At 40.9% G+C, this 24440-nt stretch overlaps 1 protein-coding gene across 1 annotated transcript in view; it reads right to left on the bottom strand.

The window, feature by feature from the left end:
• SLC10A2 (solute carrier family 10 member 2) overlaps positions 1 to 8704 on the bottom strand; it is a 30074-nt gene extending 21370 nt beyond the window's left edge. The window contains exons 1-2 of the mRNA XM_086947883.1: positions 8186 to 8704; positions 2835 to 2953 (exon numbers count right to left, since the gene is read on the bottom strand). Coding sequence (XP_086804009.1) covers positions 2835 to 2953; positions 8186 to 8559 — 493 coding nt within the window. The 5' untranslated portion in view covers positions 8560 to 8704. The remainder of the gene's footprint in view (positions 1 to 2834; positions 2954 to 8185) is intronic.
• Between the last annotated feature and the right edge of the window lie 15736 nt (positions 8705 to 24440).

Below are 24440 nucleotides of genomic sequence, written 5' to 3'. Positions count from 1 at the left end.
GAAAGGGGTTTTCACAACCCTAACATCTCTTAACATCTCTTATATCTAGATGGAATTCTCTGTTTTTATATTGGTGTGGACGTTTAGGTACGTTAAAGATGATGCAAGTACCTATAATACTTTTTTTCTTCTAATATCCCTATAAATATCCCCTGTATTTATTTTTAAAAATTTACTCTATATTGTCCACATGTTTGTGGAACAACAAAAAATCTCGCATGTGGCTTCAAAAACGTAAATGCCCCAAACATATGTGAGGTGTTAATTTTCCCGATTTTCATTCTTACCACACAGTTTTTTTCTTAAACAAGCCTATTTTTCACTTATCAAAGAGGAATCTATTATTCCTCCCCTTTGGGCTGATATAGAAAAAATGTTTCTTCACCCTTTTTCTTTTTGAGAATTTTTATCTCTAATCAGAAACCTCCTTATCTCTCACTATTCTAAAAAATTCATGTAAACTTCTCCGCCCTATTTTTATCTCCCATCAGAATATCTTAATCTAAATCTAAATGGCATATTTGTAAAGCGCGACTTATCACCCCTAAGCATACCTAAACACTGGGGGCCGTTGGGGAGATTAAGTGAGCTAACAATTTTTCCAATCCACAATTTGGCATAATAAACATGGGGGGAATTATCGCACCAGCTGTCACAACGGAAGGACGGATTTTTGAACAAGGATTAAGACCCGATCGCGGAGACAGGGCGTGTTTGGGAAGTATTGCGGCAAGGAAATTTACATGGTGAAATAAACAGGACTATTAGGCGGAATTTGAATGAGATTTCGTGAGATCGCGGAGATAGGATGTGATTAGGAAACAGTTCATTAATGAAAACCAACAAGGTGAAGCTTATATGATAATCAGGCGGAATTTGAAATCAAGATCTATTGAGGTTGCCAGGATAAACCTATTTGCAATCAATAGTTGGACGTCGGAGTAGGGAGTAACACACTCACTTCTTGAGTTTAGTTTTGGGGTGAGCCGATACTGGTCGCTAATAACAATAGGATCCTGAAAGAATATTGGGATACAATTGATAGATTGAGGAAAAAGACGATTTCTTCATAAGCCCTGATGATGTCCCGGCTGGGACGAAACACGTAGGCTGTAGCTGTGGAAATGTATAACTTTTGACAATCTTGATGTATGAATAGGAATATGTTCATCTATAAATTGGATATGACCAACGAATGAAAAATTAAAGACATTGATAAAGTGATGAAGCAAGCCTGCTTTGAACTTTTTTCTTCTGATTAATAGCAGAAAAATGATGCTTTGAATTTATATTGTAAATTTGATGCTCTTTGGCCAATATTGTTTATTTATGTCTAAGTGGCTTTAACGGTGGGCCACTCCAAGTAGAGTGTCAATTTGTATATATATTTAAAAAAATGTTTTGCTTTGATTGAGCACTAAAACACTTGTTTACATATCTCACTGTGCACACGGTCGAGTCCCCTCATTGTGTGAAATTTGGTTGAAAATGTTAAAATACACATAAAAACTATTTTTTGGAAGTCTTGACATGAAAATGTCTAAGATGGATTAATCAACTCTTTGATAATGATTCATGCCTTCCTTTTACACTATCTCAATCACACTTTTCCTTTCCCTCCTCATATTATGCAAAATATATGTCATTAATATCTATAGTTGAATCAATATGTGATCATCTCCCGCATAATATCACTTCTATTTCTCCTGCCCCTCACCTAGCCCCCATTGTTAACCTCTCCCTCAGCATCTCAAATCTATAATAAACAAACCACTTATCAAGAAGATCAAGACAAAACAGATATGGAACTGTAATGGGAATCAGACAGACATACCACCTTTTCAATTCATATATGGAACAAAATTTGGCCTAAATTACGGAAATCCTCGAGAGCAGGGAATACAATCCAAATTTTTTTTTTATTTACAATAGACTCTTGATCACTTCAGCCCCTCTACATAGAATAAATCCTACCTCCTCCTTCTGTTGGTCCTACAATACCAGTCCCTCCAAGGTTAAACATATGCTAGTCGAATGCCCCTTCACATATCAATTTTGGTTAAAAGTCTGGAAGCAGATAAATTATATTTTTCACACACACATCCCTTTCACTTTCACCAATATTTTCCATGGAAATATTTCAGAGGGCTGGTCTTCTCAATCAGACAATGTTCATGTACCTGATTTACGTCTTGTAGTTGCCTTTCCGCGGATCACCAAAGCATGTAAAGACTTTTCTAATATATCTTTTCAATCCTGGTGGTATGGTGTCTGCTATAATCACAGGCTTGAAAGAGCATTCATCAATTCGATATGTCTTGCAATAAAAAGAGACCTTCTTTGGTTATCTGTGACAGCTTTCCTGGACTTTTCTGCAAAGGCTACGAGCTCACGTAATCCTCGGATTAAAGAGGTACCCAAACCTCCATGACTCTTTATTACCAGTATAGATAATTGATCTACATTTCTGTTATTAATATACATTTGTTGTTTATGTTTTAACAATGATATTGTACCTTTCTAATTTCTTTTTTAACTTGATATAGTTATATTGTTTATGTTCTTTTTTCTCTCTATTTATATATTTTTTGTTCTTCACTGTAATTATTATCTATTGCTTAATATGATCTCTCATACTCTTCTCATCATATTGTACTTACATGCTTGAATACGTATCTATTGTGTTATTCCAATTGCTTTATCTTTGAAACTTAAAACATGGATCTAAACTGTATGTCATACCTACAAAGGTGACTAAAACGAATATTAAGATTACCACCGCTACAAAGAGATCAGCTGAAGACAAATATTCAACATGCTGTAACTAAACTTACCAATGCTGTCATAGGGAATCGCGATAGTGTTAGAATCTACCCATATTTTTGTGTAAACGAACAGGCACAGAGGCATCATTCCCAACGCAAGCAGCGTGGAGCACGTAGTCATGCTTATACTGCAAAAAAAAAGAAAGTTTTACAAGTTAGATTTTATAATCCCAGATTGCCTTAACAATGGAGTGAAAGTCCAGGAACAGAACTTAACCATATTGATGATAAATTTATCTCCATTTTTTCCTCATCGTAACTAAGCACTATATGTGGGTTTAAGTGCTGCTATCTTTTTTAACACCTAATCGTGTATGTGTGTCATTTATTGTACATAAGCTTAGCTTCAGGATGTTTTTGCTCTTAGCTTGCGACTGTTCTTGCATTGTCTTACGGTAATGAGATTGGGGTTTAGATGGTAGATGATAGTGTTGCATTCGTTTTTGTCATTTTCTTTGTTGCCCCCACCGTGTCTCCTATCTGAAGGTAGGCACGTGATCTTTAAAACGTGCTGTAATCATAAAAGATATCAATATAAATAAAGAAAGCATTTAAAAACTTCAATAATAAATGGGTGGGGGCTTTATAGGTGAGCGGTGACTGAGCTGTCACCAAAAGAAATGCACCCCCACCTCAACTGGTGAAAAAATTTAGAGTGAGCCATACTGCACTGTTGCCAAAAGCAGATCTGTTACTGCCATTGCAAGTACACTTTTGGCAGTCCTGGCACAGTCTTGAGTCTGGGTCTCAATCAAGGCCGGTATGTTTAACACAATTTCTGATGGCATTCTGTCTATCCGCATCTACCATTAAAACCTTGGCAATCTCAGACAGAAAATGCAGAACACCCCTTTAATGCCTTCCACGAGCACGGAAAAAAACCTTTCAACTCCATGGGATACATGTGGTATGTGATCCATGGAAATGGGCCACCACTTTTAGAGCTTATCTCCAGGAAACCTAAATGTGATAACACTTCCACCTGGCAGGCATGCCATAGCAGACCATTCACCACATTTTACCACTAAATGCCTTTAATCTTGATTTGTGATGATACTAGTTGTGCTAACTAGAAGATAGGAAGTAAAGAAAATTTTAAAGCTCCAATTAGACAGTGCCAATCAGGAGTCCTGTTTCACAATTGATAATGTAGTATTCTTGAGTAGACCTCTTTCATACATCTGCGCTTCTAGGTAAGTAGACCACCCAACACATCATAGCTTCTCATTAACTGGAAGGATTCTTCATCTAAAAAGTGATCTATCCAATAACAGATTTAGTGCTGGGGGCCTCACAGTGAAAGAGACAACCGTGATGCATTCTGAGCTACACAAATGGAAAAACAACCTAATAAATGAAAAACTGTGGTAGCGAGAGGACAATTAAACGCCATAATACCCACAGCAACTCACAAATATCAATATTAGCCAATTACATAGTGCATTTAACTCAACTAGCTCTTATGTGGAAAGACTTAGATTTGTTTGTGGCAATTAAAAGCGGAGGTTTCAAAGATAACCTAATGGCTGTCATTATAGTCTCAACATTTGACAGGAAATAGTTTTTAGGTCGGTACCCCAAGTGCAGTTCAACATGGTTTTAATTTATCATAAGTAAATGCAAATTAGAGTACAAAAACATTGGATGTTATCCAACATTCAACAGTACTAAAACATGCATAATCAGAGGTCTTAGTCTCAAGCACAGTTTTTAAGTGGTTCCCATCATTCCTTAAAGACAAGAGACAATGTTCACATTTTCTAATAGTCACACAGCACTTTCTGAAAATCAGCAGCACTTCATTGTACAAATAGTTTTAAAAAAATTGAGCAGCACCTGATTTTGACAGCCACCCACCAATGATGACATTGACGGCTTTCATGCTAAAAAAAGCCATTTCCATGACACGCAAAACATCTTAAGCATGAAAATATGACACAATATTCCAACCCAGATTTATTAACATTCATGTGGCACAGTGCTGTGTAAAATTCAGATGCGCTGATTTGTGTGAATGGTTAAAAAAGGGGAAAAAAAGGCGCAAGACCAGATTCATCAAAAAAATTCTTGAAGCCCTGTGTGGGTAAAAAGTTACGTTTAGATGGCTGAAAAGGAACCTGTTAGAATGAGATAAATAGGCAGGAATAATAGAATGGTGGAAAAATAGGCTACCTTGGAAACGCGGGCAGTGGGCTCCTAAGAAAAAAAATAATGTTTTTTTTTAACTTACAAATCAAATTAGGCCCAGATTACTCCAGACTACACAGACCTGTGATGACAAGTCAAGAGTGAAGAGGATGTGGAACATGAGCACAATATTTACATTTTTAAACGCCTATTTTATCATTTACGTGCAACAGTTTGTGAATTATACATTTTGTTTTCCAGACTTAGGCTAACATTTTACAACAATAACAAAAGATAAGAAAGAGGCGCGTCATTTGGTTATGAAGCATTAAAGTTTTCATTACCAAAATGTAGGTGGATGTTAATTCTTGAAAAAAAACACTTCAAGTTGTGACTTTGTAAAAACCTGCAACTCTAAGTGTATGAAGACTTCTGTTTACGCATTACAAGACTCACTGAACTCCCTACATGACCTCCTTTACTACAGAAATTAATCGTTAACGTTTTTTTTAAACTAAATTGTAGTTAAATATTTTAGATATCTAGACAAAAGCCCAGATAAAAAGGTAGGATTGGTGGGGGTGAGATATTTACTGCACCCGGTGTGGTAAGTTCCTCATATTCTGAGCTTTCCTCTGGTAAAACTGAATTGCACATGGGTTCCTGTTTTCTGCACTGTATTGCACATGTATTCCAATTTACACCAAAGTTCGGCACTTTTCCCCTCGAGTTGTCTTTTGGTTATACTCAATTATTTCATACTTTGGAAGAGGAAGAGGTGTGATGCAGTGGCCAGGGAGGTGCTTAACTCCGGACCACTGGGTTCACGGTTCGATTCCCGGTTCCGGTGGCAGGTTAGCCCAGCACCATGTGACTCTGGTTAATAGCTCACTTAATCATCCCAAGGGCCCCCATGTGACTCTGGTTAATAGCTCACTTAATCATCCCAAGGGCCCCCAGCACCGGGGTCCCTGACTCTGGACAACAGGGTTCACGGTTCGATCCCCGGAACTGGTGGCAGGTTAGCCCAGCACCATGTGACTCTGGGCAATAGCTCACTTAATCAACCCAAGGGCCCCCAGCACCGGGGTCCCTGACTCTGGACAACAGGATTCATGGTTCGATCCCCGGCACCGGTGGCAGGTTAGCCCAGCACCATGTGACTCTGGGCAATAGCTCACTTACGGCCAGATTCATCAACGGAAATTCGGCTCGCAAAGGGCCAGATTCTGAGAATCTGGCCCTTTGCGAGCGCAATTTTTGCATTTGGGATTCATCATCCCAAATGCAAAAACCGTTATTATAGAATTCGCAAATTTGCAAGGAATGGCATTTAAGGAATCTGTATTAGAGATTCCTTAAATGCAATTCATGAAACATTTAAAAATTGCGAATTTGCAATTTTGGGCCGCTATTTACCGCGAAGTCAAACCTCGTGGTAAATAGCGGAAACTTAGAAAAATGCACTTAAGTGCATTTTTCTAAGTTGTATGTTACACACACACATGTCCTTGGGACATGTGTGTGCATAACACCAGCATCCAATATCATTTCAGGGGTGCAACAGAGTGTCCTTTGGACACCCCTGCACCCTTAAAATCGCAAACTCAACATGCGAATCGCTAATAGCGATTCGCACATTGATATGTCTTTCCATTAATTCCTATGGGCCTTTAGGCCCATAGGAATGAATGGGGAGTTATTCCTTATTAGCGATTAGCAATTAGCTAATGGTAAATAAGGAAGCTGTAGAAATCGCAATAAATATTGCGATTTCTACATGAATCCCGTTTTGCGAGTCTGTAATAGCGATTCCTTAATAATCGCTATTACAGATTCGCAAATCATGCAGATGATGAATCTATGTGTAAATCTTCTCGAGGGCCCTCCGCGCTGGGACACCTCTCTGGAGGTAGCTGTGCGCTTTAGAAATGCTGGTATTTCATTTCCTCTGCCAAATGCTGTGTCGAAGAGTAAAGGCGATCTCATAAAAACTCATTTGAGTTTGATAGGTTTTCACACATATTTCTACATGGGATGCTCTTTTAAGTGATTTCTAGGCATTATGGAATAAACCCTTTGCTGTGCAGAAAGTATCCAAGTGGTATATAAGCCACGTCTAACTGAAAGAAACAATTTAAAGGCTGCAGTTAGATTAATAAATATATATTGTGAGATGATGATAATTTGAAGTAATGGTCAGGTGGAAATAATGGCTAGGTCGACGTAATGGTTATGGTCAAAGCAATGATCAGTCATCGTAATGGACAAGTAGCAGTAATGGTTAGGTTGGAGTAATGGTCAAGTTGTAGTACTGACCTTGGAGTAATACTCAGATGAAGTAATAGTCAGGTTGAAATTATGGCCACAGTGAAGTAATACCCAGATTAAACTAAAGGTCAATATAAAGTCATTTTCATGTCGAAGTAGTGATCAAATGAAGTAATGGTCAGGTCAAAGTATGATCAGTCGGCGTAATAGACAAGTTGCAGCAATGGTCAGCTTCAAGTAAAGATCAGACAAACTAATATTCAAATTGAAGAAACGGTTAGGTGGAAACAATTGTCAGTAGACTAATGGTCAAGCGTGGTAACGGTCATGCAGGCAGGCAGTGATTAAGTGTATGGACTCAAACGATATTGCTCTAAACGCATCCTTCATAAAGTTCCTACTGCTGGTTAAAAGGAAACGCGGAGACGTAACTACTGCAAAACTTAATTGTCTGTAAAGGTCCGGCAATGATAATTTTATGCGATTTTATGCTGTAACATATATTTAAAAAGTTTCTTTTATATGTGCTATGTTGTAAGATTTTAAATAATCATCACAATAAAATACTTTGTACTTTGTACTTTGGTCAGATAGAAGTAATGAACAGGTGGTCAGGCGAAAGTGAAGATCAGTAGAAAGCAGTGGTCAGGCTGAAGCAATAGAGAGTGACATATTGGCATGCATTAGTTGTAAAAATATGTCTCATTTGAGCAGGTAAGAAAGTGTAGGGTGGTTTTTCCTGCCTCCCTTGTATTCTATGATTCGTTTAAAATGCCACTGAACTCTGGTACTAGGTACAGTGTACTACAAATACAATGGATTGTGGTTGCGCTAAAATTTAAGTTGCTGTTATGGTAACAAGACTAGGTCAAGTAACAGCATTTTGTATCCTGTAGTCCTCATGCGCTGTAAATACATACATTAAAGTTAAAGTAAATATATAAGTTTGTAGATTGTCTCACCTGAGGTCCATGTCTCCGTCCACCCAGTACGCCAGAATATTAGACCCGGTTCCCCCCGGGCAGCACCCCATGATCAACACGACAACCGCTTGGATGGGGTGAATGTTGAAGATGAGCGACAGCACGAAGCCGGTCAGGGGCATTATTCCAAACTGGCAGAGGAAGCCCACAATGATGCCCCAAGGTCGTTTGATGTGACCCCAGAACTTCTTGGCTTCCACAGTGCAGCCCATGGAAAACATAACCAGTGCCAGCATGACTGTGAGCACAGCACTCAGAACTGTGTTGAGAATGAGGTTAAAATTGTTGGGTGGCAGCAGGCAGGAGGTGCCCTCGCAAATGGTAGCGTTGGCCGAGCAGTTTGGAGAATCCATAATTGCTGCAAACTTCTTAATTTTTTGCTATGTAGAAGATAACCCCGTTTTTTTCTACTGGAAGATGTGGTGGAAAGCTCCTTCTGAGTCTTTTGGGAAAATGAAAAAAGTCTTAAGTCCGAAGGAAGGTTTTTATTCTCAGAGAAATGCCTGTGTTCACATCTCGCCTTTTAAACCGTACCGAGGCAATAAAAAGTAATAATTAGTGAAACTTTGTTTTTTTATGAGACCAGACGTCAGAAGGAGATTTTGGTTATGCATTCCGGCTTCAGAGAGAGTTGAATTGTAAAACTAACAGTTTATTACAGTGGTGAGCGCGCGGCCTTCATGAACCTGGGGAGGAGGGTGGGGGCGGTAGGACTGTTATGAGTCAACACGAACAGCAGGGCTTGTACTCTCAGCTCAGACGAAACAAGCTGTCACCAGAGAGAGAATACTAGAGCGCGAGCGTCAGTGAGTGCTTTTGACTACGTCATTTAGCGCCACGTAACCAAACTCACGTGGGCAGCTGGAGTTAAGTCCTGCGCTAAACTTTCGCCCAATAAAATATTAGCAATTGAGCCCAGGGGGCTTTAACCCCATAACTGCTGCCCCCCCTCCCCATAGCCCAGAATTTATAGCTGCCAAGTTTCCCAGGTTCATGGGGATATACAGCTCCAGCCCAGACGTTTTCCTTTGAATACTGGGACTTGTAGTCCTGTTTTATAATGCAATAAACAAGACTACAAATCCCAGAGTTCAAAGAAAAAATCTGCACTGGTGCAGCACTTTACGCACGGGCCAGGGAAACTTGGCAGGGCTGGCTTTTTGGGGCATTTTGCCCTTAGGGCTCCATAACTTTTTTTTTCCACATAAAGTATTGAAGCAGCCCAATGTTGGCTCCACCCTTACACGTCACAAATGCCCAATATATATATGTGCCCTTAGCACGTACTCTGTGTGTCCAAATGACATTAATGTACAGTGTTGCACTTGACATCACTATTGAAGTGCATTCACTGTAGGATGAGAGACTCATATACATAGTGTATACTTTAACCTTATTAAAATACATTTATTGTTTAGGTGATTGAATAAAACCATTCTCACAATATTAAAATGTATTTACTTTAGAAATGAAAAGGATTTATTCAATGTGTGCACTAATGTTTCATAGTCGCATTTATTATGTAGATCTTAGTCACATTTATTCACATGCACTTATTTTATCTGCATGCAATGTGTAACATAAATCCAATCTACTGACATTTTTCATTCATTTGTGGTTAAATGTGCACATGTATATTGAATGTGCAACATTGACTTAATATATTAAATTGACATGACTAGGCCCTTCTTTCTTTCTGCATAAAATATTGTTTTCCATTTTCTGCTTACATGTCTTTTCCTTGCAGTTACATTCACATGGTTTGTTAGTTTTGAGAATAGATACAACACTGTACTAGTGATAAGAGAGAGACAGCCTGAGAAAAGGACCTTGACAAAGAACATGGAGAGTCAGAGTGTCAACTGAGTTTCCATTTATTAATGTTGCGAGGAGTCGCAGGTATCCAAGGACAATATAATTCCCTGGTTTGGCCTGGGATATTTGGTAAATGTTGCAGCTCACACGTGAAAATGGAAAAGGCAATGTAACCCCTGATGATGCGAACAGAGGGGTGTTACTTTGGAGACTCTTGTGGTAAAAACTGGTGGTCACACTGTCTGATATCAGGAGCACTTCCTTTCGAACTTTGAGAGGTGTAGACCTCTAAGTTTACTCCCTTTGATTCTTTTGTTGTTGACTGTGGCTTAGGCTGTCATTTTTACTCCTAGAAGACTCTTAGCGAGCATCTGAAATGCTGACTCCTTCCTACATTTCCCTACTTTTCTGCATCTCCTTGACTTCTGAGATCCCTATGGATTTAACCATCTACATTAGTTTGGAATTTAAATGGATGCTTTTATACAATACTGATGTATAGAAGAGAGGATCAAAAACTCTTCTCTGGGCATCACACTTTGGTATTTTCAATATTGCTGTGACTGAACTTCTTGTTTGTCTTATCCTGGGATGTCTGAGCTTCTTTGGGAGGTTAGGTTATCCAGTTGTTATTCTGTATCTTTACAGCACGGTATTGAGATTCATTTACCTTCACCTGACTGCTAACTTGTAATAAATCTTCTTAACTCTAGTCACTAATTCCCGGTTCTTATTGTGTTGCTAAAAGGGCTGCACTGTAAATTAAATGTGTTGGATTAAATGCTAACTCCCTTTACCTATCAGTCGGCAAAAAAGGTTTATCAGATAACAAATGGTAAGAGAGTTGGCCCAGTGCTGGATCCACTGGTAGCTTGTTGGATGGTTCGACACTGAAGTGAGGGAGTTAGGTTGTCCCATTGAGAAATTAACCTACCCAATCCAAACCCCTAAAGTCCATGGTTCGTGCTAATCCTGCCTGAGTGATGGATTGAAGGAGTTCCAGCAGATGTGGAATGAATTGTAGCAGCCGATGTGCGAGTAATAATAGGGTTGCGTGTTGCAATTGGTTATGCTTTGCTTGCAGTGTTTTTCAGTGATTTTGTGGTGTTGTGCGAAGATATTTTAAGTTGTTAAGTGAATGTGGCACTTAATGCAGAGAAGTTGAAGTGGTTATCGGGTCCCAGGTGGCCGTAGATCCCGGGATAGATAAGTTATCAGTGTAGAAGACACTGTGGTGTAGTTGTCTACTGTGTTGTGCTGCTAGTCATGAGAGTCGTCGACAGTTGGCACAATGGCGGAGGAGCGTTCCCCCACTGCCTGGCTCAGAGCCAGCAAATGAAAAGTAGAACAATGTTCTGGCATCATTTTCCTTTTCTTTTAAAACAAGCTCCTGCAGGGCGGGGTGGGGCACGGTAGGAGGAGTGCTATCTGCACTGCCTAAGCGTGCATATGTGTCTGGCCGGCCGTCTCATTGTTGAGTGTGTGTTCATGAAGAATAGTAAAGGAGGGCGAGCTGCTGCAAGGAGTGAGAATGACTTTACAAAGTGCTGCACTGGTATTGGTTGGTTGATTTAGAGCCGCATTGGTATTGGTTGGCTACGGCATAAGAGAGTCGCACTGCTATTGGTTCTGGTTGCCAATCAGAGAATTGTGGGTGAAGAACCATTACCTGGTTTAAATGGAAAGTAATTTGTGAATCTGTCATATTTTTGATCGAAAATGAAATGTTAGAAAGGGGGAAGAATCACCACCCGAAAATATGCCAGGTCATTATAATGCAATAAACGTGGGTCTTCATACGTGTATTCTGCTTGAACATTGGCATTAGATCACTGAGAAGCATGGTCCTTTGATGTTTCCCAGTTAGGGCACATTTAATTTGAGAATCATTGAACATTTAAGGACAATGCTGTATGACATGAAACCAGCTCCTAAACCTACACAACATGAAGCACGTAATGCCTGGAAACATAAAGCTCACTTTAGGCAGAGAGAGACAGATTTTAAGGAAGGTTCAAGAAAGCCATACGCACTTGTGCAGATGCTAGATGGGATGCAAAACAGAAAATATAGAGAACTAACCTGATCGAGGGAGCTAGAATGTACCCTGCATTAACGAGTGAGGAAGGAGGGAAAGATAAACTAAAGGATAAGAAAAAGAAGATAGAGCCAGTTGAGGAGGAGAGTGCAGCTGAAGAGAGGGATACTGATTCAAGTGAAGAATTTATAAGCAAATTATTGTTAAACTATCCACCCCCATACATTGTGACCCACGCTGGAGGAGAGAGTAATGCACATACCAGTGGGAATTCTGATGTGGCTATGGCACTAGTAGATGTAAGTTCTAATTCAATGGTAGAAAGTTCAGCAAAGACAACCCCTCCAAATTCACCTTCTCTAAATGCCCCAGATTCACGGACCGTTCCCGTTACAATTTGTCCTGTAGTTCCTTTATATGAACTTGGCTCGGCCGGGAATTAGGCAAAATGAAATCTTGACATGTCACATTTAAAAGCCTATCTGGATGATGAGCTATTGTTCATATGTAAAGATATTACTAGACATGCAGGACAGGCTCATGAAAGGTTGTCTGAATTGGCTCACAAATACAAAATTGACTTACAGAGATCCGAAGCCTTACAGAGAAGTTACAGTTTGAGAAACGCATTGGCTGACATTGGTTCTACGCGTGGCTGTAGCCGCTTGTGAATTAAGGAAGACTGTGTGACTTGAGCCACTTCCTAAACACACACCTGTTTCATCTCCTGCATTTCTTGCTGGGTGGATACAGTGAAGAAAATAAGATTTCACGAGATTCGTGCCGAGACGGTGGCAACTACCCCACCCTTTGTGGGTGGTAGTGTGGGTTGGCCAATTAAGATTTACCCTAGACTGGGCCAGGGCCCTGAAGATTAGAGTACCCATGTCCTGATGAAGCCTATATCATCTGGCTGAAACGCGACTGCGACTGCGTCGACACCTTTGGCTTTAAACGGAGTCCCTTGTTTAAATCGAAGAAAGATTAGATTTACTCATTGATGCACCTATGCAAATATAAGCTGGGTATATGTGTTAACCCCTTGGTGCTCTTTCGTATGGGACTACCTTGTAGTTGTATACTTCACTAGACTGTTAGAGGAGGTACATATGTAAATTGGTTTGTATATACATTTTTGTATATATTCTTTTGTCCTGAGGGTACATATAAGTTACTTTTATATTGTATATGTTTTGTATATTTGTATATAATGTACATGTGATGTGTTGTATATAAACTGTGTCCTGTTGTGCCTCTTTGGCTGTCCGTCCAAATTTGTGTATACGAACTTTGATATATTCTTCTTTGATTTAATTTGTTTATCACAAGATAATTAATTATTTCTTGTTTGATAATTAAAAATGGATTGATCCCTTCAGTACCTTTTCTCTCTACTTTTTCATCCTTGGATGTCTCCTGCTCAGGTACGGGAGGGTGAGGTGGGCAGAACCCCTAATCATTTTTTCCAATGTCACATTTAAAAGCCTATCTGGATGATGAGCTATTGTTCATATGTAAAGATATTACTAGACATGCAGGACAGGCTCATGAAAGGTTGTCTGAATTGGCTCACAAATACAAAATTGACTTACAGAGATCCGAAGCCTTACAGAGAAGTTACAGTTTAAGCTTTAATGACTGGGATCTCACTAACATGAGATCATCAGGAATTAAATTACAGATCAAGGAATGAATTGCCTATGTCAAATAGTAGAGTAAGCTGGATAGATGGGGAAATAAAAAGGAACCCAGGAAAGTAAGGCTAGAGATACCCCCAGAGGGTCCAGAGAATTAGGTTATATACATGCTTCCAATGAGAGACCAGGGTGGTATTAAGTGAGTGGTACCACCCTGGTCCTGAAGAAAGCCCTACAACCACGGATGGGGCTGAAACATGTAGACCGCAGCACATAGACAACTCGTAGGACGACTACTCCTTCAGGAGTTGCACCACACACATTTTATCAATATCCTGGGCCGCCAATAATAAAATACAAAGGCAAGGATTCCCAGAGGTATTTTTTAACCTAACACCCACATCACATCATTGCACCTACACCCGCTCCGCTGTAATCAGGCATTGTAGCACAACCAGGTGGCACTCGGTTGCCTGGTTGGGGCCCCTATGATGAAGCATGACACCAACCAGGTTGGTGTGTGAGGGGCCTTTTAAAACACCACGTGTCTCCCAACTTGAGGCCACGAAAACAGTGACTAAAACTAACACATAGTGGGCTTGTCCACATTGTTTATCTTTATACTATACCTGGGGATCTGGACATGCCCTAGATACCCTTGCTCTCTCATTGTTTCCTGAGGTATTTGTATCCCACCATCTGCTGTATTAGGCCATATATTTCCAGCCTGTAAGCATCAATTATGCTACAGGACCAGGTCATGTGGAGGAAGGATGCAGCCCGTAAATTGCATTTAGGACAATGTGTGAAAGTGATGCTCTTTATCCGGACCATCTGCTGTGGTGTGGCGTAAGCCCTTCTAAGCATCTTAAAGTGTAGTAATTTGCTTCTGTGGTTGCATGAAACTAGTTTGGTTTGTTTACAACACCTTTTCCAAATATCATTTGTGAGCAGTTGTTCTATCGGCAGCCTAACCATCTCTGACCTTGGCGTCCCTTTGTGGCAGCAACGCGAGGCAAGCTTTGTATAATCTAGAAGTAATGTGTTCTCCACTGTTATCTGTTATTACTAACGTGAGTGGGCTGAAATCTGCCGGTTCTAATGGGTAAGTGGGAATTGCGCCTCTAAGTGCACCCCGTAATCAGGTTAGTACAAAATCATCTAGAAATGTGGCTGCTGAGAAGCGCAGGTCTTCAGTGCGAATAAAGGCGTGGCCTGCCGGGAATAAATCCCCAATAGTTTCTAGTACCATTCAAGATAGAGTGCCTTTGGTCCCAGCTTCCATCGTGGTGGGGCTCCAGGGGTTTGTGGAAAGTGACAGAGCTAAAGAATACAATGTTGACCCCCCGTTTTCATGAGCAGTTTTTCCCTGCCCAGCATGTGGTAGGCAGTGGTTGGATGTCGTGTGGGTCCCGTGTGATTCCTACCGGAAGAACTGCATTCAGTAGAGTGGGGTCAGCCAGATCTTGCTCTGGCTTGGCATAAGGTATGCGTGCGTCGGGGGATACCAGTGATATGCGTACCTACACTGTGCTACTGGGAAATAGAGTTGCATATCCGGGACTTTCGTACGGGAGCGTTAAGGTGTCCCAGCGGACTTTGGGCTGTTTCCCTCCCCATACCGGGGTTAACACCATTGTTGTCCCTTGTTGTCCTGTGGTACCGAATCCAGCTGAGATCTTAATTCAGATTCCATGTGAGTCTGAGTGGTTTTCTGTCATCGATTTCTGTACTGGGGTGAATGTATGACATTGTTCTGCATTCTGTCTATCAATTGTTGTTTTTGCATTTGTCAACCCGAGTGGGATAGGTATGCTCAGACATGAGTCCCATGCTCTCCACACCACTGGAGTCAAGCTATCATGGCTGAAGACGGCTGATAGCCAGAAACCGGTCCTAGGATGCTTGATTCCGGTCCAGGAAAGACATGGCTTGGCAGTTTGGGCTGGAGTGTTCCCATGAGGCACAGGTTCAAGGCTGATTTGCATATGGCCATGTCTGAACTGGGGTGGTGTGGAGTGCAAAAAAACGATGGATTTAGGCCCAGATCTCTGTACTGGGGTGAATGTATGACATTGTTCTGCATTCTGTATATCAATTGTTGTTTTTGCATTTGTCAACCCGAGTGGGATGGGTATGCTCAGACGTGAATCCCATGCTCTCCACACCACTGGAGTCAAGCTATCCTGGCTGAAGACGGCTGATAGCCAGAAACCGGTCCTAGGATGCTTGATTCCGGTCCAGGAAAGACATGGCTTGGCAGTTCGGGCTGGACTGTTCCCATGAGGCACAGGGTCAAGGCTGATTTGCATATGGCCATGTCTGAACTGGGGTGGTATGGAGTGCAAAAAAACGATGGATCTAGGCCCAGATCTCTGTACTGGGGTGAAAGTATGACATTGTTCTGCATTCTGTCCATCAATTGTTGTTATCGATTTGTGCCAAGCCTTCTTCTCCAGACTGTTGCATGATGATAGCCAGTTCCTCTTTGCATTTAGGCTCAGCAGCCATGTTTTGGCATGGTTCTGAGTCTCAAAAGGGTATACGGAGAGCCCATACATCTTCAACCAGATACCTAAAAAGGCATCTGGAGTTTCTAATAATGCCCTAGCGTTCAGTCATGGTCCAGTACATTGACGACGTATTGGTGGAGTCAAGTACACAGGAGGCTTGCAGATGAGATACAATTGCTTTGTTGAACCACTTACCTGAGAATGGACATTAAAGTGTTCATGACAAAACAGCAGTACTGTAAGACAGAGGGCATGTACCTAATGACAGCACATTGAGAAGGGAGTGAGGAAGATGTCACAAGAGAGAATCCCAGCATTCTGAAAATTAATCCGCTAACTACCCAGAAAGTTTGTTTTTGGGAATGGTGGGCTACAGACGACAGTGGATTCTCAAATTTTCTCTAGTGTCTAAGCCTTTACAGTGGCCGACACACATAGATGTGTGAGATCCGGTACCATGGGATAACATCTGCATATGTTCCTTTTCAGAGCTGAGAGCGAATGTCTTTCGTGCTCCAGCACTGGGAATGCCTGATGGCAGTAAATGTTTTGCTTTGATCTGCAGTGAGAGGGATGACTGTGCTCTCTCAGTGCTAACCCAGATGCTCTGGAACCCTTGCAGATGTGTTGCTTATGACAGAGGAGATTGTGCTCTTCAAATTGTAGGGGTGCATTATAACCACAAATACTTCACACCTGCATATATTCTTTTGTCGTGCTAACATTTGGGTGTTAGGATGTGAAGTGTAACAACGTGTAAAGTGAAGTGATAGAGATATTTCCTGTAACGTGGAAAAATCAACATTGTAATCATGCTCTAAATGGTTAAAATTCTAAATGTTTGTTTATTAATGACAAATTAAAATTAATTCAATGAGACGGAAGGCATTGATTCAAACGTGCACAATATTAAGGTTAATGTATATGCGTGATTAACGAAGTTTATATTAATTCTTATGTTAGCCGATTTTTGTAGGCCTCATGTGTATTTTCCCTGGCTCTCATAACTGGAGCATTCATATTGTTCATGTGCATGTAGAATCTTTTCTTTCTCACAATTCTGTTGCAGGTGGAGAAATTCATCTTGTTAGTTAGAATAACGCTTTTGTTTTAGCAGTTAGGCATAAGGAGGAGAGGATACATTTGAACAACGAGAGCTGATAATGTGGGACGGTATTCTTTCTCACTGGAGAAGGCCTGGGAATCAAGGTAATTGAGCCAGAGGCTGGGAGAATCGAAGCCACCTGGAAAGTTACCTACAAAGATGTGTCTAGCTGGTGGGGATGATCGCGTGATACGGGATGGGTGTATGATAAAATGTTGATGTTGGAATTAGGGACAGTGCCCTGGGGATTAAGTTAGAAGAGGAGATCTGATGGAGAGAGCAGGAGCATCTTAGAACGAGCTCTGTAGCATTATGCTACTTGACCCATTCAACGTGAGTGTACTTCTTAGGCAGCCTTCAGGCACTGACACCTTTTCCTGAACTTACCAGGGGAATGCTAAGTAGTGATGTCACATTAGCCGTAGTGTAGGTACAGACTAATGCTTTTTACTTATGAACCTCCAATGAAGAATAATCTTCATGTAGGAGCGGTCATTGCCTGCGACTTAATCTTAGAACTGCCCATACTTTGTATGCTTCACTGTCTCAATTATGCCTGTAGGTTTGGCTTTGTATTAGTTCCAATGTATTTCTACACTCTTATTTTGAGACATTTGTATGTCCAGTTATTCTTGGCTTTGTAATAAACTAACTAAACGTAGAACCTGGAGTCAGTGATTCTTCTGAGTCATGATATACTGGGACTATAATAACTGATGAGAAAAGTTATTCCCCTCCACACTTCTAATCAGGAACCAATGGTCTGTCGACCAGGGTTTCCAGAGTATATCTAGGAAAGGAACCCGGCCCCATCACTTACTTTTCAGCTATGCTTGACCCGGTCGCTGCTGCTTTGCCCAGTTTTCATAAAGCAGTGGCTTCCACAGGAGTCAGCATTGAACAGTGTGAAAGTATTGTTAAGGGTCATCCTCTAACTGTTTTTGTTCCATCATTCTGTAGAGGTACTGTTAACTCGCACCAGGAAGCAGTGCCTCACCAACAGCCACCTAACTAAGTATGAGCAGGTCATACTTGTGCCAGAAACATAACCCTCAGAAGATGTACCACCCTCAATCCTGCCACCCTTTTACCTGTACCTGGAAATGATGTTGTTGAAGGTAAAGTTGGGTATGACTGTGTTGATGTTCGGACCTATTATGCACCAAGCTGAGACCTGACATACAAGATGTGCCACTGCCTGAATCGGAGTATGTGATATGTGTTGATGGCTCTTGTTTACAAGACCATGCAGGAAGCCTGAGCGCTACCTACGCAATCTATACTGTCTTATGTGTGGTCGAAACCTCCTTGATTAAAGGAGTATTTTCTGCACAAGTGTCCGAATTTATTACTTTTACTAGAGCATGCTGTGTGTTCAGACCAGCTGAGAGTGACCATTTTTACTGATAGTCAGTATGAATTTGGTGCTGTTCATGACTTCCGACAGTTGTGGTCACAATATGGATTTATGACCTCTTCAGGGACATCAATCCGCAATGATGAAATTGTGCAAAATGTATTGAATGCATTATAGATACCTGCCGAGATTGTGGATCGTGAAATGTTCTGCACTCTGCAACAAAACTGAATATGTAACAGTGGGCAATAGGTATGCCGATGAGCATGCCTGATATTGTGCCATAAATGCTTGTACTTTTGATGGAGAATACCAAAATGAAGGAACAGATGACACCAATTATAACCTTTTGTTAACCACAGTTGATACATGGAAGATGTAATAGACTGCGGGAGGAAGTGTCATAAGCAGAAAAGCATGGCTGTTGTTAGAGCATGTCAAAAGGGATGAGGATGACATCTGGGTTTCAAGAGATGAAAGACCTGTGTTGCGAGGTAGCTTGTTGCCTCCAATGGCAAGACATCATCATGGACCTGCACACGCCATGGTGCATTTGTTCAATCAGATTAGGTTTAACCCCATGTTTAGACTGATGGCTGAAGGGTTGTGTCACTGATGTGTTGTGTGTCAGCAGCAGAATGTAGGCAGAAGAACGTCAGTAGCACTGAGTCTTATAGGGAGGACAGCTGGTACCTTCAATAGGATATAACTGGACTTTATCGAGCTGCTCATTTGTAATGGGCTGAGATACGTCTTGGTGATTGTGTGCATCTTCTTGCATTGGGTTGCACCTTACCCTGCCAGGGGAAGTGATAGTCTCACAGTAGCTTAGTTGTTGTTGAGATAGAAAATACCATGTTTCAGGTTCCCGACTTCTCTGGAGTCAGAACAAGGAAATAATTTTAATAATGAGGTCCTGAAGATGTTGTGTGCAGCATTGCAAGCTGAACAGAGGCTACATTGCGGACCCCCCCCACCCCCCAAGCGCCTTGAGACCCTCCGGGTGAGTAGCGCGCTATATAAATGCTGTGATTGATTGATTGATTGATTGCAGTTATCGACCGGAGGCTTCTGGTATTGTGAGACTGGTCAATGGGACTTTGAAATCCAGGTGGGCCAAAGTGTGTGCCTCAACATCCTTGAAATGGCCTGATGCTGTGCCTCCTGTGTTGATAGGCCTATGCAATACTCCGGATAGGAGGACAGGATTGTCCCTCGTGAGATAATCATGGGCAAACCCATGAGACTGCCAGCTGTGACTGCAAATGCGCTTGTGAACATTACAGATGACATTATTCCTGATTACTGCAAAAGACTAGCTGATGTGGTGCATTCTGTGTCTTATCAGGTTGGAGAGGCTACAGTCTCACCTCAACTGGAGCAGTGCCATGACCTAATTCCCGGTGTCTGGGTTATAGTGCTGATCAGCATCAAATTCATAGACACAACTAATCTATAAATAAATAAAATGAATTTCGGTGTGCGCGCTACCTCGCCAAATACGATGCAGCACGCACAACAAAATTTGTTTTATTTATTTATATGTTTACTTATCTCTAATCGGCTGTAATCCGTAGTTGACCACCCTCCACCCTGCCCCCCCCCCCCCCCTGCCTCACGTCAGCGCCCGGCAGCACTCTCACCATCTACTGTCAACAGGTAACTATCATTTTACCATGCAGTAAATGTTTAGAGCATGGCATGTATGGCACGGGTTCCTATTTTTGATTATCACTTGTGCCAAGGATGCCTATAAACCAGTCATTTTGCCAATCTGTGACAAAATAAAACCAAGGTCAAAAGATACAGTACAATATTAATTTTACAAGATTCTCTAGAGTAGAAAAAATATTTAGAACAAATCTAAAAAGTGATGGCAATCCTAGCATCTCAACACCAAGTACACAACCTGGAAGAAACAAAAAGGAAAACAATAGGAAAACCTTTAATTAAATCACTGAACATCAAAAGGCAAGGAGTCTAACCTTTGCCTATCTTCCTTGCTCTTGCCTTCTATAGCAAAGCCAAAAAGTGATTGTCCTTTTAGCAAGTATGGCACATTCCTGTGCACTTCATTTTCCTTAGATAATATCTAAGATATTATTATGGTTCATGGTAGTACAAGGAAATATATTTTTGTCAGTATTTATCTGTTTACACTGTTAAGGAGTGTTTTTCCTTCAGTAGGTTTTTATTGGGGTGTTATAGGTTTAAACCTACAACATGAATTATTAAACATTTTAAACCACTTGGGACACTCCTGGATTTGCTTTGGACATGCTTTTATCCAAATCCAGTCTGCCTGCTGCCCATCCACCATCAGCAGTGGAGAGAAGCCCCTTCCAGCATGAATTTCAAACCAACAGGATTCTTCACCTGGCATCACTGGTGTTTACATTGAAGAGTGGTAGGTCTCGATAGATGAGGTTTCCACAGGGCACTGTGGACCACAATTAATGCCAAGAAGGCTTATACGTTTAAGAGTAGTTATGCTAGATCATTTAAAAATGGCAGAACTCGTGTTTAATAATGGGATCTATGTATTGTTAAAGCAATTAATCTCCTTAATTGGTGATTTCATGGATTTCTGGCTGCACAGGAGTGTTCAATCCGATATTGCGATCTTGCAAGTAAGCATGCCCATTTTTCTGCTGCAGGATTGACCCCATTTCTGTGCTGTAGTTGGGACACATATGGCATCCCATTTAACTTTGAAGTACTACACCTCCGACCTTGGCTTCAAACAGGAAACAAGAGGAGCAAGTAATGTTTACACATGTTATTCTGCCCATTTTGTGCTCTATTTTCCCATTGGTTTATAGTGGCTAGCAAACCAAGATGCAAAACAAAGAAGAGTGTGTGTAATTTACACTCCATTGATAATAGTCGCTTCCCAGTTCATTCTAATAACTGATCTAGCATTATATGACTAACAAGACATGGGAAGCCTCATCAGTCGGAGCTCTAGTTGTAAACTATGGGTAATGATGAGGAGACCCTTGTTACAAGCAACCTTTTAATTCCAGTAGAGCAGTTGACAGAAGTTGTTGGCCTCATCAGTGTTTTGAGATCTATGGGAACACAGTGGATCTTTTTACTTTCACACAGAGATTTCGGGTGCTGAAAACAGAAAATCTTCATGTGAAACTGAGAAATTACTTGGGGAATTGAACTTGGTATTACAGAGTCTCTGTGTGATACTTAATGTCTTACTGGGCCCTCAAGGACGAACTCTGAATGGCCCGTATTTTCTCCATGGGATTATTTAATGATCAATTGACCTCTCTAGCTGATTACAAGAAATGCACCAAATCTACTATAAGTAAGTTTGAAAAGAAGTGTGATTAATTACTTTTCCAGAGAATGTTATTTTATTGACAGTTACAGTTCTGTAATATGTATGTTATTAGAACTCCACCTTGTTACTTTGATTTAATCAAAAATGATCATGCCACAAAATGTTACATGTGATTTGGATTATGACATGATAGCACTTATAAGCATGGCCACTGGAATTATGCAGCAATGGAGAAACATTTTATACAGCAGGGTTGGCTAATAAAATGGCAAGAAAAAGCTAACTGTTTTGCACAGTATGGCACATTATGCAGGCGGATAATTTCATTCTTTGTCATCTTAGGACATATTAATACTGTCAGAAATGGGGCAATTACTTGAGGAGTGTAAGTATCCATCTCAAGTAATAAACATGTTCATTATCAGGGTGAATCACTGAAGACATCAAATAAACCTAGGCTCAACTCTGTGGAAGTTAAATTAGTAAAATAGAGTACACTATAAATAATAAAATGATACCAAATTAACAGAATTTCAACAAGGGGTACCAGAAACAAAATGATTTTAAGTTGTAAGTTTTAAGTAGAAATAGCTCCAATCACACAGTGCCAATGATAATCAATGGTAGCGGTTGAATAGAACATAGGTACAATTTGATGCTGGTCGCAATGGATTGCACGTTGGCTACACTAACCAGGTTCATCCTTGCATTAGATTTTACCTTCTGACTTAAGTCTTTTAAGTCCCAATGCACCAGAAAAGTATACTTCTAAAGGCCCCCAGGACCTTAGGGGAGGCACCTGTAGACTTACAGGGTGGCAGGCAGAGGCTAGCAGGAGAGTCCAGTCCAAGTCTAGTTGCCACTGGTCAGCTGGGCAGTTGCAGGAAAATGCATCTTGTAGCTTGTTGTGCCCCTATAGCTTGAACAATAGGTCAGCATTATCACCCTTGGAGTCCTCTTCTTTGCACTGAGCACAAGAGGGAGAGCATATCCAGACTTATAGGCTCTACTCAGGTCTCAGACAGCAGGTGCAGTCCTCCTCTGATCTTCCACAGGCCCAGGAATGTCCTGAAGAGCGTGTCTGAAGATGCCACATGTATGCTTGGCATGAGATAATGGGTGAGAATGACACCTGGGGATGCCTAACCAATGGGGCAAAGTTTACTGAAGCTACCCCTACACATGTTGGGCATTTTCAAGATGGCCAAAGTCTTTGGCCACACTAAAAGTTGGCTCTAAGGGCTGAGGGGGTGTCAGGAGTGACCTGCCACTCTAGCACATAGATCCAGATCTAGGAAGTCCCTATACCCCCAACAATCTCAGAGAAAGAAGACTGACAGGGCAAAGGTAAGATTTTAGCAATCAAACCGAGAATATATACACAAACTGTTTTGCCATTCTGTTTTCCTCCTTTAAAGTGTGCCCCAGTGTCATATTAAAAACCCTAGCAGGCCTTTCAAGCAGGTCTTGACATTCAGGCTGTATCTGACACTGTGATGAAAACAGGAGGCCCACTGTGATAGAGACTAGTCTTCCTGGGAAGACAAAAGAAGGGTGCAGGCATGGGTGTCAGCTATATCTGCTTGTGACAGGGTAGGCCTCTTTTAAGTTAATCAAGTCCTTGGGCTTAGCATACAGGCCATCCTGTCAAGGGTATAACGACAATTCGTACTCACAAGGCCTTGTGCATCTATCCTGGGAGCAAGTTCACACTTCATTCACACCTATGAAAATGTGAATTACTTGATGTCAGAAATAGGAGAACAAAATGCAGATTTAGCTTTCAGGGACTTCAAGCAGGACAAACGTAGCTTTTTAAAAGTCACATTTCCAAAACATGTATTAGAAATCTGACTTAATCAGTGGGTAATAAATATTTCAACAAGTCCAAAATCCGTATCTGGAGCTGTTTTCTAGGCAGAGACAACATTTTATTAAACATAATATTCTATCTCAAAGCTCTCCTATAAAACAGCAACCGGGCTACAATTACAATAGCTTTGAGATGCTAGTCTCTGTAATGACATGTTTAACATTAACCTTTACATGTCTACTCTACTTTTTATGTTAAACTTCTACTTTTAAGTACCAGGCATCCTACCTTAATGGGCAATAGGTCTTACTTAGGGGTGATTTATAAATGATTAAAATGAGGGTTTCAGGCCTGTCAAAAAGGGTATTTTGACTAGTTAAATTTGCAGTTTAAACCTAAACAGTCAGGCTACCGATGGGAGGCCTGCAATCATATTTACATTGTTACTGTAGTGGGAGGCAAAATAGGGGCTGCATACACTTGTGACATTTAACTTACAGGCCCTGGGTACACCATGGTTTGATATAATAGGGACTTATATGAATGTTAAATATGCCAATTACCTGTATACCAATTTGATCATATAGAACAGAGGAGCACAAACAGTTTGCCACTGATTAGCAGGGGAAGTGTGCATAGTTTTGTAGCCAGCAATAAA

This window comes from Lissotriton vulgaris (assembly GCF_964263255.1).
Source record: "Lissotriton vulgaris chromosome 8 unlocalized genomic scaffold, aLisVul1.2 SUPER_8_unloc_1, whole genome shotgun sequence".
Classification (NCBI taxonomy): domain Eukaryota; kingdom Metazoa; phylum Chordata; class Amphibia; order Caudata; family Salamandridae; genus Lissotriton; species Lissotriton vulgaris.
Note: the sequence above shows the minus strand (reverse complement) of the source record. Positions and strands in the feature narration are given on the sequence as shown.